Source organism: Odocoileus virginianus, chromosome 6 (assembly GCF_023699985.2).
Source record: "Odocoileus virginianus isolate 20LAN1187 ecotype Illinois chromosome 6, Ovbor_1.2, whole genome shotgun sequence".
NCBI lineage: Eukaryota > Metazoa > Chordata > Mammalia > Artiodactyla > Cervidae > Odocoileus > Odocoileus virginianus.
In genome coordinates, this window is record NC_069679.1 from 89,095,748 (window position 1) to 89,117,824 (window position 22,077).

At 39.3% G+C, this 22,077-nt stretch overlaps 1 protein-coding gene and 1 non-coding gene across 6 annotated transcripts in view; both read right to left on the reverse strand.

Annotated features, from left to right (window-relative positions):
* SPG11 (SPG11 vesicle trafficking associated, spatacsin) overlaps positions 1 to 22,077 on the reverse strand; it is a 73,402-nt gene that overhangs the window by 24,860 nt on the left and 26,465 nt on the right. For 3 of the 5 annotated variants that reach the window (XM_070469801.1, XM_020900787.2, XM_070469798.1), the window contains exons 16-27: positions 20,234 to 20,437; positions 18,816 to 18,922; positions 17,853 to 17,998; positions 16,547 to 16,708; positions 14,115 to 14,181; positions 10,490 to 10,655; positions 9,268 to 9,473; positions 8,773 to 8,881; positions 7,692 to 7,875; positions 7,051 to 7,323; positions 6,247 to 6,447; positions 5,375 to 5,482 (exon numbers count right to left, since the gene is read on the reverse strand). In XM_070469801.1, coding sequence (XP_070325902.1) covers positions 5,375 to 5,482; positions 6,247 to 6,447; positions 7,051 to 7,323; positions 7,692 to 7,875; positions 8,773 to 8,881; positions 9,268 to 9,473; positions 10,490 to 10,655; positions 14,115 to 14,181; positions 16,547 to 16,708; positions 17,853 to 17,998; positions 18,816 to 18,922; positions 20,234 to 20,437 — 1,933 coding nt within the window. The remainder of the gene's footprint in view (positions 1 to 5,374; positions 5,483 to 6,246; positions 6,448 to 7,050; positions 7,324 to 7,691; positions 7,876 to 8,772; positions 8,882 to 9,267; positions 9,474 to 10,489; positions 10,656 to 14,114; positions 14,182 to 16,546; positions 16,709 to 17,852; positions 17,999 to 18,815; positions 18,923 to 20,233; positions 20,438 to 22,077) is intronic. The other 2 variants (XM_070469800.1, XM_070469799.1) reach the window with 1 other exon arrangement.
* On the reverse strand, positions 14,905 to 14,976 carry TRNAQ-UUG (transfer RNA glutamine (anticodon UUG)). The gene has a single exon. It is a non-coding gene; the product is annotated as a tRNA-Gln (tRNA).

A 22,077-nucleotide genomic window follows, 5' to 3' on the forward strand; every position in this document is an offset into this window, starting at 1 on the left:
TGTTGTCTACAAGAGACTAATTTGAGATCCAAAGACACAGGCTGAAAGTGAAAAGATGGAAAAAGGCATTCTGTGCAAATAGTAAACCAAGAGAAAGCAGAGGTGGCCGAACTCGCTTCAGACAAAACAGACCTTAAGTTAAAAAGGCTAAAAGAACCAAAAAAAGGACAATACACACTCACAAGCCATTCAGTACAGCAAGAAAACATAACAATTATAAACATTTACATAACAGACCATCAAAATACATGAAGCAAAAACTGACTGAACTGAAGGGAGAAACAGATGGTTCTGCAGTAATAGTGGGAGACTTCAATACTGGCATACTTCATTTATTGTGCTGTGCTTTACAGGGCTTTGTAGATATTGCATTTTTTACAAATTGAAGGTTTATGGCAACTCCAAGCTGAGCAAGTCTATCAGTGTCATTTTTCCAAAAGCACTAGCTTACTTTTAAATCTCAGTAACATTTTGGTAATTCTCACAATATTTCAAACTTTTTAATTATTATAATATTTGTTATAGTGATCTGTGATCTTTGATATTACTATTACAAAAGGATTATTACTCACTGAAAGCTCAGATAATGGTTAGAATTTTTTAGCAATAAAGTTTTTAAATTAAGGTCTGTAAATATATATGAAACGGTAGTGAAAGTGTTAGTCGCTCAGTGATGTCCAACTCTGTGTGACCCCGTGGACTGTAGCCTGCCAGGCTCCTCTGTCCATGGGATTCTCCAGGCAGGAATGCTGGAGGGGGTTAGCTCCCATTCCCTTTCTCCAGGGATCTTCCCAATACAGACATAATACCACTGCACACTTAACTTTTATATGCACAAGAAAATAAAAATATCTGTGTGACTCACTTTCCTATATTCACTTTACTGCTGTTGTCTGGAACTTAACCTCCAATACCTCCAAGGCATGCCTGTACTCTGCTTACAATAATGAATAGAACAACCCGGCAGGAGACAAGTAAGGAAAGAGAGGACTTCACATAAAACCGACTAGATCTAACAGACACACACAGAATACTCTATCCAACAACAATAAAAACACATTCTTCTCAAATCCACAGGGCCTATTTTTCAAGAGAGAACATATGTTAAGCTGTAATTAAGTCTCAATAGATTTTAAAAAACAGATATCATATGAAGTATCTTTCTCTGACAACAATGGGATGATGTTATAAGTCAGTAACAGAAGGAAAACTGGAACACTCACAAAGTTATGGAAATTGAATAACTTTTAAAGACTCAAATTACCCAATCAGCAATGAAAGTGGGGGCATCACTACCTATTCTACAGAAAGAATTTTAAGAGACTACTATGAACAAATTGTACGGCAAAAAACTGGATAACCGAGATGAAATGGACAAATTCCTAGAAACACAAAACCTACCAAGACTAAATCACAAAGAATTAGATAATCTGACCAAATCTCCTAGTAAGGAGATTTAATCAGTAGTCAAAAAACTCCCAACCAAAACCAATTTCTAACAAGGAAAAGTCATGGAAGTGATGGGTTTACTGGTGAATTCTACCAAACATTTAAAGAAGAACTGATACCAATCCTCCTCAAACCTTTCCAAAAAAACTAGAGAAAACACTCCTCAACTTATTCTATGAGACCAGCATAAACTTGATACCAAAGACAGATAAAGACACTAAAAGAAAACTATAATTTCCCTTATAAACACTGATGCAAAAATCCTGAATACAAGCCTGGCAAAATGAATTCAGCAGCATATTAAAAGGACTGCATACTTACAGCCAAATGGAATTTATTTCTGGAATGCAAGAATGGTTCAACATATAAAATTCAATGTACACATCACAGTTTTCAACAGAATGAAGGGAAAAAAAACCACATAATCATCTCAACTGATGCAGAAAAGGCATCTGACAAAATTAAACACCACTGCATGATAAGAAAACACTCAACAAACTAGGCACAGATGGAAACTACCTCCATATAATAAAAACCTCACGTGAGGGCTTACCTGGTGGTCCAGTGATTGATTTAGAATCTGCTTGCCAAAGCCAAGAGACACAGGTCCAATCCCTAGTCCAGGAAGATCCCACATGCCATGGAGCAACTAAGCCTGTGTGCCACAACTACCAATCCACGTGCTGCAACTATTGAAACCCGTGCGCCCCAGAGCCTGTCCTCTGAAAGGAGAAGCCCCTGCAATGAGAAGCTAGACAGCAGTCCCCGCTGTCTGCAACTAGAGAAAGCTCACATGTAGCACCAAAGACCTAGCACAGCCAAAAACACATAAATAAAACTTAAAAAGAAAAAAAAAAAAAACCTTCATATGAAAACCCCACAACAAACACCATACTCAGTGGTGCAAGACTGAAAGCATTCCTCTAAGATCAGGAACAAGACAAGGATGCCTGCTTTCACCACTTCTATTCAACACATTTCGGTAAGTTCTAGCCACAGTGTTTAGACAAGAAAAGGAAATAAAAGGCATACAAGAAGAAATGAAACGATCTCTGTTTGCAGGTATGATCTTACATAGAAAATCCTAAAGATTCTACCATAAAACTTAACAGTAAATGAGCAAAGTTGCAGGATACCAAGTCAACTGCATATCTATATGAAAATAATGAGCAATCTGAAAAGGAAATTATAAAATGTTTCCATTTCCAATAGCATAAAAAATAGGACTTTCCTTCTGGTCCCGTGGTTAAGATTTCCACTGTAGAGGGTGTGGGTCCAATCCCTTGTCAGGGAACAAAGATCCCACATGCCACATGGCACAGCCAAAAATAAAGAAAAAAAGTTCTCAGGAACTAAACTTAACCAATGAGGCAAAAGATCTGTACAGTGAAAACTACAAAACACCACTGAAAGTAATTAAAGACATAAATAAATGGAAATACATTCTATGGTTATGAATTGAAGGTCTACTATAGTTAAAATATCATTACTATCCCCAAAATCTACAAATTCAATGTAATTCCTATCAAGATCCCCATGACATTTGTTTAACAGAAAATTCTAAAATCAAACGGAATCTCAAGGGACCCTGAATAGCCAAAACAATCATGAAAAAAAAACTTTAAAAAAACTAGAGCACTCTTCCCGATTTCAAAACGTACTACATAACTACTATACTAATCAAAATAGCCAAAGACAAGACATATAGGCCAATGATTTAGAATAGAAAGTCCAGAAATAAGCCCTCACATACACGGTCCAATTATATTTGACAAGGGTGCCAAGACCATGAGGAAAGAACAGTCTTTTCAACAAAAGGTGTTGGGAAAGCTGGATATCCACAAGCGAAACAATGAAGTTGGACCCTTACCTAACAACATACACAAAAATTAACTCAAAATGGACCAAGGACCTAAATATGTAACATCTAAAAATTATAACTCTTAGAACAAAACGTAAGAGCATCACAACACTAGATTTGGCAAGAATTTCTTCACTAGGAGACCACATGCACAGGTAGCAAAAGAAGAAACATGCAAACTGGACTTCATGAAAATTTAAGCACTTTTGTGCATCAAAAGACACTGCCAACAGAGTAAAAAGTCTACCCAAAGAAAGGGAGAAAATATTTGCAAATCATATGTATGATATGGGATTAATATCTGAATATATAGAGAATTCCTACAACTCAACAACCAAAACACAACTGAATTAAAAAATGGGCAAAGGACTTGAACAGATGTTTCTCCCAAGAAGATATGTAAGTGGCCAATAAGCACATGAAAAGATGTTCAGCATCACTAATCATTAGGGAAATGCAAATAAAAAATACAATGAGATACCATTCTCACACCAATTATGATGATGACTACCGAAAAAACATAAATCAACAAGTGTTTAAGAGGATGTGGAAAACTGGAAGCCTGTGCACTGTTGGTGCCAATAGTACCGCTCCTATTGAAAATAGTAGGGCAGTTTCTCAAAATATTAAAAAATAGAATTACCATTATCATCCAGCAAGTACACTTCTAGGCAGATACCAAACAAACCGAAAGCAAAGTCTCAAGGTATTTGTATATCACGTTCATGGCAGTATGATTTGCAATAGCTAAAACATAAAAGTTACCCAAATGCCTCCTGATAGATGAATAGATTGGTATACAAATACAATGGAATATTATTTAGCACTGGAAAGGAAGGACATTCTGACACATGTCACAACATAGATGAATCTTGAGGATATTATGTTTAGTGAAATAAGCAAGTCACAAGAAGAAAAGTACTGTATGATTCCACCACCATGAGAGACTTAGTCAAAATCATACAAACAGAAAGTAGAATGGTGACTGACAGGGGCCAGTGGTAGGGGAGACTGAGGAATTCTTGTTTAATGGCTATAAAATTTCAGTTTTCACAAGAGATGGATGGTTGTGGTGATGGTTGTACAATAATGTGAATGTAGTTAATGCCATTGAACTATACACTTAAAATCGGTCAAAATGAAAAATGTTATCTGCATTTTATCACAATTAAAAAAAAATAATTAAAAAAAAAAAAAGAAGTTACCTGGGTAAGGCTCCCATCATGGAGAATGACAGACCGAGGAAATGAATGTCTCTATTTTCTATAATTTAGGAACCTCAGGGGTATTTGAATAACTGATTCAATATTTTCAAATAATAAAACTTTTTAAAAAGTTTCTCTATAGTTAAGATGAACGTGATTGAGAGGAAAATCTTATACTAAGATTCCATTGTGATATATCTGTTGGGTAAAATCAGTATATGGTTTTGTCTCATTTATTACAGAACTCTTTTAGGATAGAGGGCAAAAGTGCTGAAACTGCAAGCAGGACTAAGGCGTATTTCTTCTCCTTTTTCCGTAAGCTCCTCTTTTTACCATAGGGCTGCTCAGTCCCACATGCTGAACAGGCCCACAACAAGCACCTGAATGGGTAAAGCCTGAAATTAACCGTAAGGGTCAGCATCATTTGGACAGAAACCACGAGCATTGATGGAAAAAGCCATTATTTTCTGACACAGTGAACAAAAGCAGTATTAAACCCCTTTCACACGCTAAGCTGTTGGGAGTTATTTTGGATTGGCAAAACATGGCCCATGTAACCACCGCACTCCTCTGCGGCATCCATAGCCGACACCATTAACTCCTCTTCCACTGAGGCTGGCTACAGCGTCAGGACACTGATCAGAGGTCATTAGCACACTGGATGAAACCTCCCTGTCATCCATGGCAGCTGATGTGCAAGGTCCTGCCTCTCCATCTCTGAAGCGGTACAAATGATTCTGTCTGAATCATGCCACGGTAACAGCTATTCAGCTGTTGTCATATCTCGACTCTGAGCAGACAAGAGGCCACTTTAGTCAGTTTCAGATCAGCGAGAAAGATCACTATAATTCCAACTTACACTTTCAAGGCTCTGCTGGAACTCCACAAGTTTAGCTTCAGCCTCCTTGTAATTCTTGAAGAACATACAGAGCTCATACATCTCCATCATCAACAGTAGTGGGGAATCCTTTGAGGAAGAGTTTGAATGAAGTTACAAAATCCTGAAATTTAATACTATTTTCTCAATGAGTGATGCCAATACAAGAGAGGTCACAGTAAAACAAAACTATTAATAAAGCTTCACAGTGAAGGGAAATCATCTATGCTAAAAAGAACAGAAATTAAACTTGTATTTCCTTCTGGAAAAGAGACCTCAGGCCAGGCACACCTACTCCACAGCCCCTTTTCTGTCTGTCCTGTACCTGGCCCACTGCACACGAGCGGCGGACACGCCACTGGCTGCTGCCAAGACTGTGGGCAGCGGGCCCTCCCGGGTAGCGGGCTCCACTGACCTGCTAAACCACTGCTCGTCTGTGACAGCAGTCAACACATTTCCATCACTTCGATGGGAGCTTTCAGGTCAGAGGATAGGAGTTTTTGAATTAAGAGAGTATGGATCTGAACCGTAAGTAAACAACTTACTAAAACACTTTGAGATCCTGGGCATGTTTCTTAAGCTCTGTGAGCCTTGGTATATCACTCTGTAAAGTGAGGATAATATCTCACTTTGTAACATCCTCATAAAATACTACTTTACACAGGATTATTGTAAGAATCAACTAATATGATATATAAAGCACTTTGCTAAATAAGTGATAGTTCTAGTATCATTATCTGTTGTTGGCTTGAAAAAAAAAAAATCCCAGGGGCAGGAATAACTGAAAAAGCCAATGTTGGATATTCTGAAGTAAAGCCTTTAAACTGAGGAAAGACATGAACTAATAACACTACCTTAAAGAAAAGCTGGAAACCTCTGATGAGAGTCCTGATCTTCCGCCTCATTAGCAATGTCCTCCAGATGACAGAGAGGTCCCCCAGGCCCCAGATGTGGCCCTCCACTGGGTCCTGAAGGGGTCCCACCGCTTCAGCTGCAACACGGGGCTCCACAGAGGCGACGATCCAAACACAGAGGCAAGAGACAGCACTGGCGTCCTGCCAGAGGAGAAAACTCTTCAAAGTAAGGGAACGACTAGGCATGGACTGCCTGACTGAGGAAGCTGCCAGCACTGCTCCCACTGCAGATGGGGCGTTGCCTGCTGAGAACAAGTCACCTCGCCAAGTTGGTTAAGATGACTTGAAAAGCCTTCAAACACGAAACAAACTCTAATGAACAACCAAGGGACTATTATAAGCTGTCCTGCAGAGTACAATAGGCCAAAAGGGGATCTATGTGGATGTCAGGGAAGTACTAAGTACAAGAAAGCAAGCCTGTCCTCCACAGAACTGCTGATCAAGGGCTGTTCCGAGGATCACCACCCCCCCTCCCCGTCCTGCTCAAGACGCAGAGGAGGTCGGCCCACCAAAGCACCCTTCTCTGTGACTGCCAGCCCAGAGCTGAGGAACTGACCACTTAAGTCACTGAACATTAAGGCACAAGAAGTGCACAAGATGGCCCGGGGCCTAAGCGGGAGAAGCAGAGGTGTCAGTGACCTGCAAACCCACGCTAGAGCCTCCCCGAGGTCAACCTTCTCTGTCTTCTTTCAGCTTTTTCTACTGCCCTCTGAGTTCTTAATTTAGGCTTTTTGAGACTCTCACCTGGAGACATGAGGCCAGGACACTAAGGATTGGGGCCTTTTGTTTCACTGCTTCTCCCAGGAGCCAGCACCAGGAGTTTGGCACCTCTGAACACTGAAGCAGAATCTGAAAGAAATCCGTCATCTCTCCTTTGTGTCTCTGGAGTTCCTGTGAGTACATGTTGCAGACTTGATCACTGTCCATTCTGGAGTTGGACACTGAGGGCAAGCTCTCAAAAGCCAGTCTTAAGTGGTCCTGAAGGACAGGGCTGAAATACTGCAGAAGATATTTCACCTAAAAAACATGTTAGATGATCAAAAAAGACAGCCAAATTCCAATTTCAGCTGGAGATAAAAATGTTGGAGAAAGAGGCAAACTTGTTCTTTCTCACCCTGAACTGTCAGAAGTGACCACACAATTTTACAAAGTCACTTGTTATGTTTGAGTGAGTTTCCAGATTCAATCTAGAGTCACACAAACTCTTCCTTCAGCTCTTTAGTAGTAATGACTGGTCCTTTGTCTGAAGCCAAGCCACAGAAATTGCAGTAAAAATAGTTACCATAGCAAACAAAAGCCTATGATACACAACAGAAAGAACACTGTCTTCTGAGAAGTGCTCCAATTTCCTCTTCTTTAATAACCAGGAACAATCGGTGGCTTACCTCCTCTGGGTGATGACTATGGAGCTGGCTGTGAATAATAAACTGTAACCAATCATTTGCTCTGGCACATTCTCTAAGGTAAGATGTGCTTGGTTTCATATTGTGGAGCCTGCAGAACTGTACCACTAATGCCCACTGGCTGCTGGATTCACTGGATAACCTGTAATTGGGAGTGGATGTGGGGCTAAGAGGGAAAGAACTTGTTAAGATATAGCTTTAAACTGGAAACTTAGCAAAAAATAAATCTGACTACAGCATATTCTCTAAAATGCCTTTCAACAAACACCAAATACTTATTAGAAGGCTTTGAAAAAAGAACTCTTTCATCCATAATGCACAACAGTTTTCTCAGCATACTGGCAAAATTCCTTTCCCACCCCTCCCCCGCACCCCAGTACCAGCCAAGTGCCTGTCAAACCAGCTATGTATGCAATGCACCATCTTTAGGGGGACTGAGAAAACAGCTACTGGAGAACTGAGTGCCTAATTCTCTTGCATGATTCCCTTTTAGAGTATCAGAGGGAGGCCTGACAGGCACCTGGACTTCCTTGCTAAGGGGAGGGCACGTGCTGAGAAGGAAAACTGCTGAGAACAGAGTCAGTGACGGGAGGGAAAAGGAGAATGGTGCACCGCCAGGGTTGGGGTGGCAGGGTCAGCCCCAGTGGACAGCAGAGAGGAAAGATGACATCGGTGTGTAAGGAGAGGCAATTTTGTGGAAACATGGTCACCTCACCTTCCATTATCAGTTGACATACATTAACAAGGAAAAAAAAAAATCAAGGACATCACTTAAGAGTCAGATTTTGTGAGACCCATCCTGCACCGCCTCTGACATGTTAGGGCCCCGGGGGAGGCCACGCCCCTCTCCACCTCTTGGGAAGCCCTCTCTAAGGAAGGAATCGTCATCTTCACCCTCCTTCTACTGAGGGCAAGAGGCATTAAAACGCGCTACGTGCTCCAGGAGGAAGAAGGTAAGGTCTAGGGGGACTGGCGAAAACATCCGAGGGAAGGAACATGAGGCAAACGCAGACTGGAATGGTCAAGCTTCCCGAAAAAGAGGCAAGGGCTGCAATTCACAAACCTCTCTATTTCCTGCTGCTGAAGGCTGTTCCATATGCCTTCTTCTAAGAGAACAAGCAACTCTTCTGTGGTTGCCCTTTCACCCACAGCAAGTTTAGACAGTTTTTCAGCTATAAGAAATATAAACAACAAAATATGGTCAAGAGAAAAATACGGTCAGGAACTGGGCATTTCTGCCTTTTTTTTTTTTTTTTGGCCACAATGCATGGCCTGCAGGATCTTAGTTCCTCAAACAGGGATCAAACCTGGGCCACTGCAACAAAATCAGCGTCCCAGTCACTGAACTGTCAGGGAACTCCCAGGAACTGGGCATTTCTACTTGACATTTCAGAAACCCATTAGAGGGCCCAAAGAAATGAGATAAAGTACACACATTCTGTAGAAAAAGGATGCAACAGAAGATAACTGTTTCTTCCCCAACCACTCACAATTCAATGCTTTAGACCTATTTGTCCCTTGTCCTTTAAATAAAACAAACAACATAAAGGTGCTGTACCTAGAGACTCTCTGATAGAGTTGTATTGAGCATCTTCATTTCCACACTTGTAGTTCAAAATGATATTGGCCACTTTCATATCAACTCTGAGCTTGAGACTGTCGAGACCAAGCAATTCTAAGAAGCACACACAGGCGGCTCCTATCGAAGGTATGTGGAAGCAGGAGAGCCCTAAAGCATAGGCTTCATTGCCTACTTGCTGGATCCTGAGAAAGAAAAGCACCCAAAATCACATCAGCACATGAAACTTTTTTCTCACCAGGAAAAGCATATGGAATTACATCAGCAACACTTGGACTTTGTGACTTCCTCCCCCGTCCCCCCGCTTTTTTTCACCCCTTGTGCTCATCTGTTTAGGTTCTTGGTAGCTTTTAGTTGTCTTCCGGCTCCACAGCCCCCTATTCCTTTGTATTTTACCTTTTCCTAAAACAGCTATTCACAGTCCAAGTAATTTTCGCTTCCAACTTCATTCAGGGGAACATGGAACGGAATTTATGAATGACTGTCAACTTGTGATCTTACTAATTATAAGTTTGTACACAAACTACCAAGAAAATTAATGGCACCTAAAGTTTGACATCATAAAGCTCATGCATTTTAAAGGACTCATATAACGTTCTTTTATATGAATAGAAAAATTCAGAGGAAAGATACACAAGAAATTAACCATGCTTATTTTTACTATGTACAATAGAATGAAGCTGAGAGACAAAATTTTTTTTTTCATTTTTCACCCTTCTGATTTACTTGAATATTTTACCATAAAGATGCACTAGTTAACTATAAAATAAACCAACATACTAAATCTGTATTTAGCTGCTGATTATATCAATACTCCTCCCAATTCTGTGCTATACAAGTGAATTATAAAAGACCAAGATCTTAAATTCAGAATTGACATCTAATTATAGAATTCCCTCTTTGAAACTGCTAACATTTGGCAAGCTCCTGGTTCAATTTTTAAAGACATGATTTTAAGATATATTTATGATATTTAAAAATATATCTTAATCTTTTTCCTATTCACAAAGTAAGATTAAGTGCCAGAAACCTAGGGTATACAGAAAAGCACAAATGAAAAAAATATACACCTAATTCACCAGCCAAATAAAATGACCAACTGTGGAATGTTTCCAGTAGATTTTTTATAAATGCATGTATAAAAATACACAAATATGCCTTTTAATTTATTAAGAGTATAAATTATGTTTTAAATACTCACAGCTGCTTTGGGGTCTTGCTCTTGGTTAATTCCTGAACCAGAAAAGTACCAAATGCAAATGATGGCCGCCCATGATGTAAATAATAAGCAAAATTCAGACGTTCTACTACAGCATATTTATTAACCAGGTCAGGGCTAGAGAAATGTGGGAGCTGACTCGCTGCATCTGGGGGAAAGTGAAGCAATATTAATCCTCTGCACCTCACCATGATTAACTTCAGATCGGCATGTGGAAAACTTAACTTGGCAATGGTGAAAGAAAACTGGTCGCTATCATCATTTTGTACCACTGTGTATCACTTTGAACCACCAAAATGTAATAGTTTTATTTTAATGTGGAGCAGTAGCCCTCATTTTACACAAAACTGTGTACCTCAGAAGCCACAAAAAAACCTATAAATTATGTTTCAATCCTATTGAACTTGTTATTTTAGATGCTATAATTCTATATTTGATGATTCTTTAAGTTCACATTGGCAATAACCCTTTAAGTACAAAGTCCGTTAACGATTGGCAAACAGAGCTTTTTAAGTCACTCACATAGCTCATCACACAGTGAGCGCCTTTGTGCTGTGTTTGTGTGAATCCTCTATTCACCAAGACCAACACACTGTGCCCTTTCCAAAGGGCTGAGAAGAGTATTCTTTTCTCCACATTAATACCCTAATAATCTTTTATTATAGCTACTTTTGTTTCTGATGTTGTATTCATGAGCACATTATCTACATCTTTCTAAGACCAGCAGAGTGTTTCAAAGTTCCTCTGTGCCCATGAAAAAAGCAGAAAAAAACCATTTTTTCCTCTTTTTACAGAAATATGAAGTCAAAAGATATGTGGATGTGGAAAGTTCATATGAAGTAACTGTTTCCTATCAAGCCCTAATCTTTAATTGCTTCTTAACCACTAAAGACCTATTTTAAAAAGGAGATAAAACATTTTGAACTGTAAGGAACCATTTCTGGAAAACAGTGCACCTGCTCTTATTTTTATAGTTCAAAGCTGAAGAAAAATTGTATCCTCCCATGCAATTCCAAAGGAATTTTTATATTCTGACTAGGCTCTTAATTAAAAGAAGATCTGAAGACTTTAGAGGAGCCCATCATCTTACAAAGCTATTCCTTAAAAGGACACCTCCCTCCAGATTAAAAAACTGTCACGTCTTATCTGTATTCTTTGTAAAAGCAGATGGATTTTGATAACTTAGATTTGCATGTAGAACCATTCATTCAATCATTAAATATTTACAGAGTTCACATAAAGCCAAATGAACAAATCTGAGTCTTTGTTTTTTTTTTTTGGTTGCACAGCCCAGCATGTGGGATCTTAGTTCCCTGACCAGGGATTGAACCCGTGCCTCTTGCAGTGGAAGTGTGGAGTCTTAACCACTGAACCACAAGAGAAGTCCCCAAACTTGAGTTGGGTTCAAATAAGACCCTGATTTTTTTAGTGGTTTGGGGGGCTGGAATGGAGGTTTTGTATAAGGGAAAATTTTCTCTGACCTGCTGCAAAAGCCAAATTACCATGCAGTTGCCTTATGGTCATTTTCCGTGGTAAAACCATATGAAAAAAGAAGCAAGCATTCTAGTTAAATACAACCCTCCAATTTAAAGCATCTGTATTACGTCTTCATAATAATTATTTAATTTGTGCTTTATTTCTTTAAACATGTTTTAAACTTCTAGAAACAAGGCAGGGAAGAGGTCTTCCGCTTCCTTCCAATTCCCCTGGTGTACCTGGTCGGGCGCTCCACATTCCCCAGGACCTCAGGACTCAGGCTAACTCAGGACTCCTGTGCATCAGAGCTGCACAGGGGATTCTGCCTACTCCCCAGTAACCTCACTGAGATGAGAATGAGTATTTTCACTTGAAAAAGCAGTAAGTACTACTTCATCCTGCACTGAACAAATACCAACTGAGTATCCCCTACAGGCCCTGCACTGTGCCAGGCACAAGGTAAATTCAATGTATCGAAATTTGAACTTATAAAACTGACATGTTAGAAAATGTACTTTTATGTACATCAGTAAGTATTTACAGGATATGTATTATGTGAAAAGCATGAATTTGAATCCTGCTTTAGAGTAATACAGGCAGAGGCACGACAGGTAATAGGATATTAAAAGCTAACTCAAAATGAATAAGTAAAAAAGAAATAGAAAAAGTAGAGTTTAGGAACGGCACACACAAAAAAATCAAGGAAACGTTTACGGTCTAGAGAGGATGGCAGCGTGTGCACACCTGGCGGTTACCATGTACGAGCTTTTAAAATGCGTCTGTGACGTGTGAGGAAGGCCCTTCACTTACCCTATTTTGTGGAAAACTGATGAGAGGTCAAATCAGCTGCCCAAGGTCATACAGCTATTACATGGTAGAGCCAAGATCTGTCTCATGTTAAAAACACCTGTGCTTTTAACCTTCATAATATTAATACTATACTGCAAGTGAACAAGGATTTTTGGAAAGGGAGAAATTGAAGCAGAAGGTCTATATTACATTTTCCAGCAAGTACAGCACTAGCGACCTCAAGACTTTTAACTCAAAGTATGTTTTCAATTCAGTTTCCTATAAAATGTTTTGCATTAAAACTACAATGAGGTATCGACTCACTCTGGTCAGAAAGGCCATCATCAAAAAGTCTACAAATAATAAATGCTAGAGAGGGTGTGGAGAAAAGAGGAATCCTCCTACACAGTTGGTGAGAATGTACACTGGAACAGCCACTATGCAGAACGGTATGGCGGTTACTTGAGAAAACTAAAAGCAGAGTTACCACAAGATTCAGTAGCCCTACTCCTGGGCAGTTATCTAGAGAAAACGAATGCAAAACCATCACGCACCCTGATGCTCACTGCAGCAGCACTATTCACAACATGCGGGCAACCTTCATGCCCATCAACAGGTGGCTGGATAAAAAAGATGTGATACACACAGACATATATATACTCATACACAAACACTCTCACACAGCAGAAAATATACATGTGTATGTACATGTACATACACACAATGGAAGATGTGAGATATACACACACACATATACATACAATGGAATACTACTCGGCCATAAAAAGAATGAAATAATGCCATCTGCAGCAGCAAACATGGATGGACCTGGAGGTTATACCAAGTGATATAAGCCAGACAAAGACAGATATCCTACCGCTTAGATGTGGAATCTAAAAAAATGATACAAATGAACTTATTTACAAAACACAAAGAGACTCACAGACACAGAAAACAAACTTAAGTTACCAAAGGGGAAAAGGGCAGGGAGGGATAAATTAGGTTGGGATTAACACACGCACACTACTACAAATAAAGCAGATAACCAACAATGGCCTACTGTATAGCACAAGGCACTACACAATACTTTGTAATAACCTAGAAGGGAGAAGAATCTGAAAAAGAATATATAACTGAATCATAGTGCTGAACACCTGAAACTAACATGATACTGTAAATCAACTATATTTCAATTAAAAAAAGGCATGCCAGATTTATTTTTTAAGTTTCTATTTTTAGACGGAAAGCACGAGGGAAAACTGGACGGGCTTTACACAAACGATCCCCTACTGTCCACGCTGCTGAAAGGCTTCTGAAGCAAGAAGAGTCCACAGTGACTTACCTCCTATAGCCAATGTATTGGCAGACTGCCAGCCAAACAATCTGCTCGGGTCAAAGGGCAACAGCGACTGGAAAAGGGGAGAGGTCAAGTCAGAGCTAACAGTTACTGGTTGTGAGGTGAGCTAAGTCACATGAGAGAGCTGCACTTTCTCCTTCATCTGCTTCCCTTCCCACAGCAGTTAAAACTTCTCATCCTTCTAGGTATAAATTCTTTGAAACAAGCTATGAACAAAAAAGAGGGTATGAGACATTTTTCTACTTTTAACAAAAACAGAACTGGCTATGTTTCTTTTAAAGATTCTCTTCATTTCAAACTATGTCTGCAAAGTTCACTGTCTTTTGGTAGAACCAGCAACAATTACAATGTAAAAATGGGCTTTATAAATGCTTTTGAATCAAAAGGCAAGAGGACTAAGAGGCTAGAAAATGCTACCATAAATACAACAAGGTGTGCTGTGGCAGGTCAGGAAAGAGACAGCTAGGTCACGGGCTAGAGGAATGTGATGACCAAAGCAGCAATAACAATGCCAAAGAAAAACAGCAGACGAAGGCCAGGTCAATCAGAAAAGATCTGAGAGCAGGGAGCACGCGCTGTTTGAAATGTGTAGGCCAAAGGTTTCAGTAAACAGACTATGGGAAGGAGACAGAGAACTATACAGGAGACAACAGAACTATTAGGTCCAGATTTGGATGGCGGGGAAAAGAGCAGCTTTAATTTTATTTACGTATGTGTGTGTGTATTAGATTATTTATGTAAGTATACTTTAATTAATTCATTCATTTATTCTAAGGCCCCCGACCAGGGATTAAACCTGGGCCATGGCAGTCAAAGTGCCAAGTCCTAACCACTGGACCACCAAGGAATTCCAAAGCCGCTTTAACTTTAAATGAAGGGAGAATCTTGTGGATTCTAGTGAAGAGGAAATACTTTTCCTAAAACAACAGGACTAAAAAACTGCTTCAACCTAAAAACAGAACAAAGAACTGGAAACCACTTCTGTTTTAGGCTGATGGGATCCACTTTATGTAGTAAAACATGTATTTTTTTATGCTTTTATGTAACCACTTACATCTATGTAATCCATTTATCTCATTTCTGCAATGAGATAAGAAGCTTGTGATAAATATAAATCTGACTGCTTCCTTCTTCAAGAAAGTTTTGCTACACTAAAAACAAACCAGAAAACGCTGCTGACACGTATCAGCACCAAGTGGTTCGCAGACTCACATGTGCCTGGGGACCACGGCTTAAGCAGCACAGGGCTGTACAATTCCCACATTAGAGTGAGAGGCTTTGTTTGTTTTAGGCTCATAGGGTTTACGTTTAACTGACGACACTATGAGAACATCTGTACTCAGGAAAAAAAGCAAAAGCCTTCTAAAGTGAGAAATGAGCAAAAGAAAGTGTTCTATTTAAAAAAAAAAAGTATTTAATTTTTAATTGAAGGATAATAGCTTTTCAGAATTTTGTTGTTTTCTGTCAAGAATGTGTTCTTAATTGATGATCCCTCAATAGGTTTCAGGGAACCTGTGAATTCCTTTGAAATATAACTAAAATTATATGCAATTTTTCTGGGTACAGGGTTTGTAGCTCTCTCACATTCTTGAAGAAGTCTTTGTCCTGAAAAAAGGTGACTTAAATGAACAGCCCTATTCACTGAGAAGAGACAGAAGTTTATCAGTGGGAGCATGAAGCAGCTTTCAATGAAAGTAGCAGACCAGTACGCCGGCCAACTGCCTGTCTGCCCCCCCACCCATTTCTACCTTTCCCGTGCTCCTCCCTGAATGGCAGACGACTGCATTTCCCAAACTCACCTGCGCTTTGGCTACCAGACACATTTAGCCATGAGAGACTAAAGGTGGGAAGAGGGGAGACACTGATGTACTTTCCCTTCTGTGTTTTCTGGAGCGTCTCCTACAAGGTTCCAGCCCTTACGCTCTCTTCCAAGCCCCCAGTAGGCAGCCTGGTTCTGAGTGTGTCTCTCAGAGAGGCTCCCGTTGCTGGGTTCAGATAACACCACTTTCTGGCAGCCTTAGGGGTGTTGATGACTTCCATCTTTGTCAATTTTGAGGTTGTCTCCTCATCACACACTTGGCACCTCTTTTGCTATCATTCTGTGTAAGTAATTTCCTACATTAAATGGCCTACACACGGAAGACTCTGGCTTCCCAGGTGGTACAGTAGTCAAGAACCTGCCTGCCAATGCAGGAGACACAGGTTTGATCCCTGGGTTGGGAAGATCCCCTGGAGAAGGGAATGGCAATCCACTCCAGTATTCTTGCCTGGAAAATCCCATGGACAAAGGAGCCTGGTGGGCTATATAGTTCATGGAGTCACAGTCGAAAATGACTGAGCATGCACATGTTAGCTTACTTGGAAGACCCAGAATGGTCTCTCTTTTCCACTCTGGCTGATATGTCTCAGTACTATACCTGAATGAGGTGGTAGAGTGTAATATCGGGAGGCAGGACACTAGGGGCGGTGTACTGTGGGAATAGAGCAGCTTTAAGCTTTGGGTAAGAAGTTAATGCCATCTTCAGTAGCTGGGGATCTACTTTCTTCAAAGAGTTCTCATTTTCTCCATTCTGAACAACCTAAATGAAAAGACAGATAATGTGATACAGAATAATGTTTTTCTCTTTTCCAAATTTAAGTCCTTTTTTCATAAGATACAAGGAGTAACAGGCCAATAGTTCTAGTTCTGATTTAAGACAAACTAGCTGTATGATCCTGGGCTAGATATTTAATATCAGGTAGGTTTCAGTTTCTTCAACTACAAAATTAGAAAGTTCAGCTACATCAGTGGCTTTCAAACTGCATAAGGAAAATCTGTCTGAAAACAGGCTCTGATACAACAATATTTAAAATTTTAAAACATGAAGTATTTAATTGGATATTAAATAGTAAATATTTTAAAAGAAAAAAACCTACCAGACTAGATGACTCTTAGGTTCTTTCTCTCAGGCCTCAAGTTATTCTACGACTAATTTCTAACAGGTGATTAAAAACAGAGGAATAAGTAACCATGAAGTTAACACATACTGCAACATCTAAAACAGGTGGAATTAAATTAAGCTAGCATCAGTAAGGAACTTACAGATTAGATGTTTAACAGCATTCTTAAGTTCCCTCTAACCAGCCATGCTTAACTTTCAAAAAAGCAGAGATGGGCAAGTTTTCACTGGGTTCCTCGAAAGAGTTTTTAAGGGTAGCTAAAAATTATGATTTCTTTTTTTACCTCTCAAAGAGGTCAAATAATAGAGAATATTTCCCAAGCCACAGATTCAAAGTATACTTACTCCAAGGAGCAATCAGATCTTGATTCTAACCTAAAAAACAAACCTGGGGTATCAGAGAGCAAATAAAGGGGGAAAAAAATCTCTACACAACATTCAGTTGCCCCTTGTATCACAGGGGATTGGTTTCAAGTCCCTTACAGATAACCAAAATCTGAGGACCTCAAGTCCTTCAAATAAAATGCTGTAGTACAGTCACCCCCTCCATAACTGTGGATGCAGAACCCAGTATGGAGGGCTGACTGTATCGGCCTCCTCCAAACTTAAAGAGGATATGACATAAAGCTTAAAAAAATTCACTGTTGTGTTTTACACTCTTGAATAAAATACTGGTACACGGTTACATTTTAAATCAACTGAGATCTAGAAGATCCACAGGTTATTTCTGCTAAATTTATAATCGGTCCTATATTGCTATAACATGTGAAAGTGCTGTCCATACCTGGCTGACGCCCCCAGGGGCATACATTGTGGTAGCAAGGGCCAGGAGGGTATGTCCTTCCAATAGCATACTGCTGACACTGGCCTGGTTGCTGGGAATCAGTATCTGAGCATTTGCAAGGCTAGCCTGGAAGACCAGTTTGGGATCTGAAAAATAAGAAAGTACATTTTTCTCTTTGAAAGAGAAATACTAAACTAAGAACTATATGTGCTTCCCTTGTGGTTCAGATGGTAAAGAATCCACCTGCAATGTGTGAGATATGGGTTCAACCCCTGAGTTAGGAAGATCCTTTGGAGAAGGAAATGGTAACCCACTCCAGTATTCTTGCCTGGAGAATCCCATAAACAGAGGAGCCTGGGGGGCTGCAGTCCACGGGAAAGCAGAAGAGTCAGACACGACTCAGTGACTCAAACACATACAAGAATTATATAATTCTAAGAAAGAAAATTAACTTTTAGCTCTACCCACAGTAATCTACATGCAAATACAATAGGAAATCAGATTACAAAGGGAAAGAAAACTAGATGTCTACATAAAAATAAAAACTTCCATTCAAGGAATGAAAACAAGGAAAATTAAAAGGCAGTAATGAACAAGGGGGAAAAAATCAATGAAAGACAACAACCTAACAATTAATGTGTTCAACAAAGAGCTCATACAAAAACCCAAAATACTGACTCTAACAGATAAATGGACAGAATAACTGTTTTACAAAGAAGAAAATATAAATGCCTCACACATAAAAATATATAATTAGCAATAAAAATGCAAATTAAAACAGGAATTAGATACTATATATCACCTATCTGCTTCTTAAATAAAGCTTGAGCCTAGATTATGGTCAAATATTTGTCATTTGTCTACAGTTATATGACTTATTTAAAGCATTTACAACTTAAATTTCATTCAAAAGACCAGTTATTTATCCAAAGCAATTTCTGTTTTAACATAGGACACACATACCTGTTAAATTACTGGCAACTTGTCGACACTGAACTAAAAATTCAAACCAAGGGTGAGCTTCATGTAATTCTTTTTTTCCCAAAAAAGGACAATTTGGAGGACTAAGTCTGTATATAAAACAAACACACAAAATATCTGATTAACATAAAGGGTAAGACAGACAATTACAACCATGTTTGCTCAGATGATAACTAGCATTAAAAAAAAAAGATCTCTGCGCTTCAAAAGTAAATAGAATACAATATACTCCCAGTCTTATGTTTTTCATATGCCTTACATATGATCTGGAAATAAAGAAAATTTTAGAGACAGAGACAATATCACTTAAAGTGTTTCCTACCATGATGAAATTTTACCAACTCTGTATAAGATTATTGGAATACCTTTGTGCTTTAAGATACTTTATATTTTATTTAAAAAAAACACAAAAATTCTTTAGCTTTCTCAAGCTTAAGAGATTTTTTGAAAACTTTTATATAACTACAAGAGAAGATGAGACTAAGCAGTTAAGGGTCATAACAGGTTCTCTGAAAATATGGCTTTTAAACCCTCACCTGCCAGTAGTTTTAGGGGAAATATTTCTGTGTTCAAGTAAACCTCAATGATATGAACAAGAAATACATCCTTTGTTTGAGTTCCGACCCTATACTACACAAAATAAATAACAATGTTCTCATTCGCAGATGAATGTGGATTCTGGAATCAAATGTAACTAAATCCAACTTCACCACTTACTAGCTGTGCACCTTAAACAACGCACTGAGTCCCTCTCAAAGCCTCAGTGTCCTCATCTGTGAGATGGAGGTGGGAATTACGACCTCACGGGATTTCTGAAGATTAAATGAGACAATGCACATAAAGCACCAAGAACAGTGCCAAACACACTGTGAGTACTCACATATCAGAGACTACTACTATTATTATTATTACTGACCCAGCACTGGTCACAGATACGATTCTGCCGGTTGATCTTATTTAGGTAAGTATATATATTGATGTCTGACTATCTAAATATAAACTTCAGAGCAAGTCTAAGATACCTTGCAGTGGCTATAAAGTCAAACTTTTTAGCATTTGTTTGGTGATGAAAGTCCAAGTTAACCTTTAGAATCTTCCCTCCTTTAAACTTTTAAAGCATTTTAAAGAATTAAACACTAATAAATAAATATTAATAAATTAATATATCTAATTATTTAAAAGGTTAATATCGATGCTACATAATTAACATTCAAACAACACATGATAAGCATTTAGTTGAATGGAATATTAAACTAAAAGATGTTATCAAATGTTAGAGTGGCGGGAACTATTTCAAAAAGATCAGTATTGCTCACATGAATGCTTAATATTTTCCTAAAAGTCATATTCAGACGCAATACGCAAAGAAGGAACATGAAGGCTTCATTCTTAGTACTCACTTGTAATGGTCAAGATAGACATAAAGAAGGTATTGCAGACTGTGTTCCAAACAATAGAGAATGAAGTGAGAGTGGAAATCCCAACCTTCTTTGGACCTATAGTTTTGAACAGCGAGGGCATCCTGCATCACACCCCCAACACGGTTCAGTCTGGCAAGGAAGAGTTCAAAGTCTTCTAACTCAGATGTAAGAAAAATTCCATTCCTATTGGGAAGGTTTAAGTAAAACATGGCAAGTTAAAAAGTTGCTAGATTCAGAGCAAATCAAACCATCTCCAATGTTAAGTAATCTCAACTAGTTAAAGACTAGTATTTACAAATTAAGAATGCCAATTCTTATCCCATAATGTTCTGAAACACGTCTTTTGCTAGTTTCCAATAAAGGTTTCTGCACCACTATAGTATTTTAAGGCAGTAATGACAGTCTCCAATTATCTTAAATATTTCAAAAACCTAAGCTAAATTACCTCCATTTCTTTGTTTTTGACTGGAACTGTGACAACCCACTGTGGCTCTTGAAGTTAGATGCTTTACACATTGAGGAATTCACCAAAATGTCCAAACAAAATCATTAAGAGATTAAAGCATAATAAAGAGTAACTTCAACAGACCAACTATTAAAGAACAGAAATTTGTATTTAAATAATTTATAAGTTTACTGTTAATACATCATGAAAGGCAAAGTTTTAGTCGCTCAGTCATGTCTGACTCCTTGCGACTCCATGGACTGTAGCCCCAGGCTCCTCTGTCCATGGAATTCTCCAGGCAAGAATCCTGGAATGGGTAGTCATTCCCTTCTCCAGGGGATCTTCCTGACCCAGGGATTGAACCTGGATCTTCTGCATGCAGGCAGATTCTTTACCATCTGAGACAGCAGGGAAGTCCATACATAGCATTAAAGGAGCACAAAAAAAAGTATATGGAGTTTAGAGAAACACCACATAGCCACCACCTAGATTACAGGACAATGTACCTAGAAGTCCTTGGAGTACTCCTCCCCTTTTACATGAGCTTTTTTGCCCGCAGAGGTAACCACAATCCTGATTTTCATGATAACTGTTCCCCTACTTTCATTCACCAACACAGTTTTACTACCCATGTGTGTAGCCTGAAATATTAACAATATTTGGTTTTGGCTATTTCAAACTTGACATATATGAATGGAACATCCTGGACACATTGCTGCCTTGTTTCTCCCTCTTAACACTGTGTGATTTACCCATGTTGATGCCTACAGCTGCAGCTTGTTTTCATTGTTCCACTGTATGACTATCCCACATTTTACTTTTCCATTCTACCTTTGATAGTCATTGCTCCTAGATTTTTGGCAAAATAAATTTCCCTTCCTGCGACTATAAATACGGAGCATCTTCTCATATGTTTTTTGGTCACGTGTGGCTCCTCTTTTGTGAACTACCTGTGTGCTGGTTATCTTTCCCCTCCAGATCCAAGCTCTACTCTCCTGCCGCGGGTCCGAGAGGCTCGCTCACCTGTGCGGGATGGTCTAGAAGAGTCCTGTGCCCTCAGGCTTCTGCTTTGCTTTGTCTTGACCTATGAAGACCCCCGTCAGGAGACAAGAATCAGGAAAAAGGGAGGATGGGGATGCCTTGGTGCGCTCTGTGCTGTGTGGCAGCAGGCCGGCTAACACTGTCCACTGAGGGACACAAGTCCCGCCAGGCAGCGGGAACATCCTGGACACACTGCTGTCTTATTTCTCCCACTTAACACTGAGTCCGATCCCTGGGTCAGAAATATCGCCTGGAGAAGGAAATGGCAACTCACTCCAGTATCCTTGCCTGGAAAATCCCACAGAGGAGCCTGGTGGGCTACAGTCCATGGGGTTGC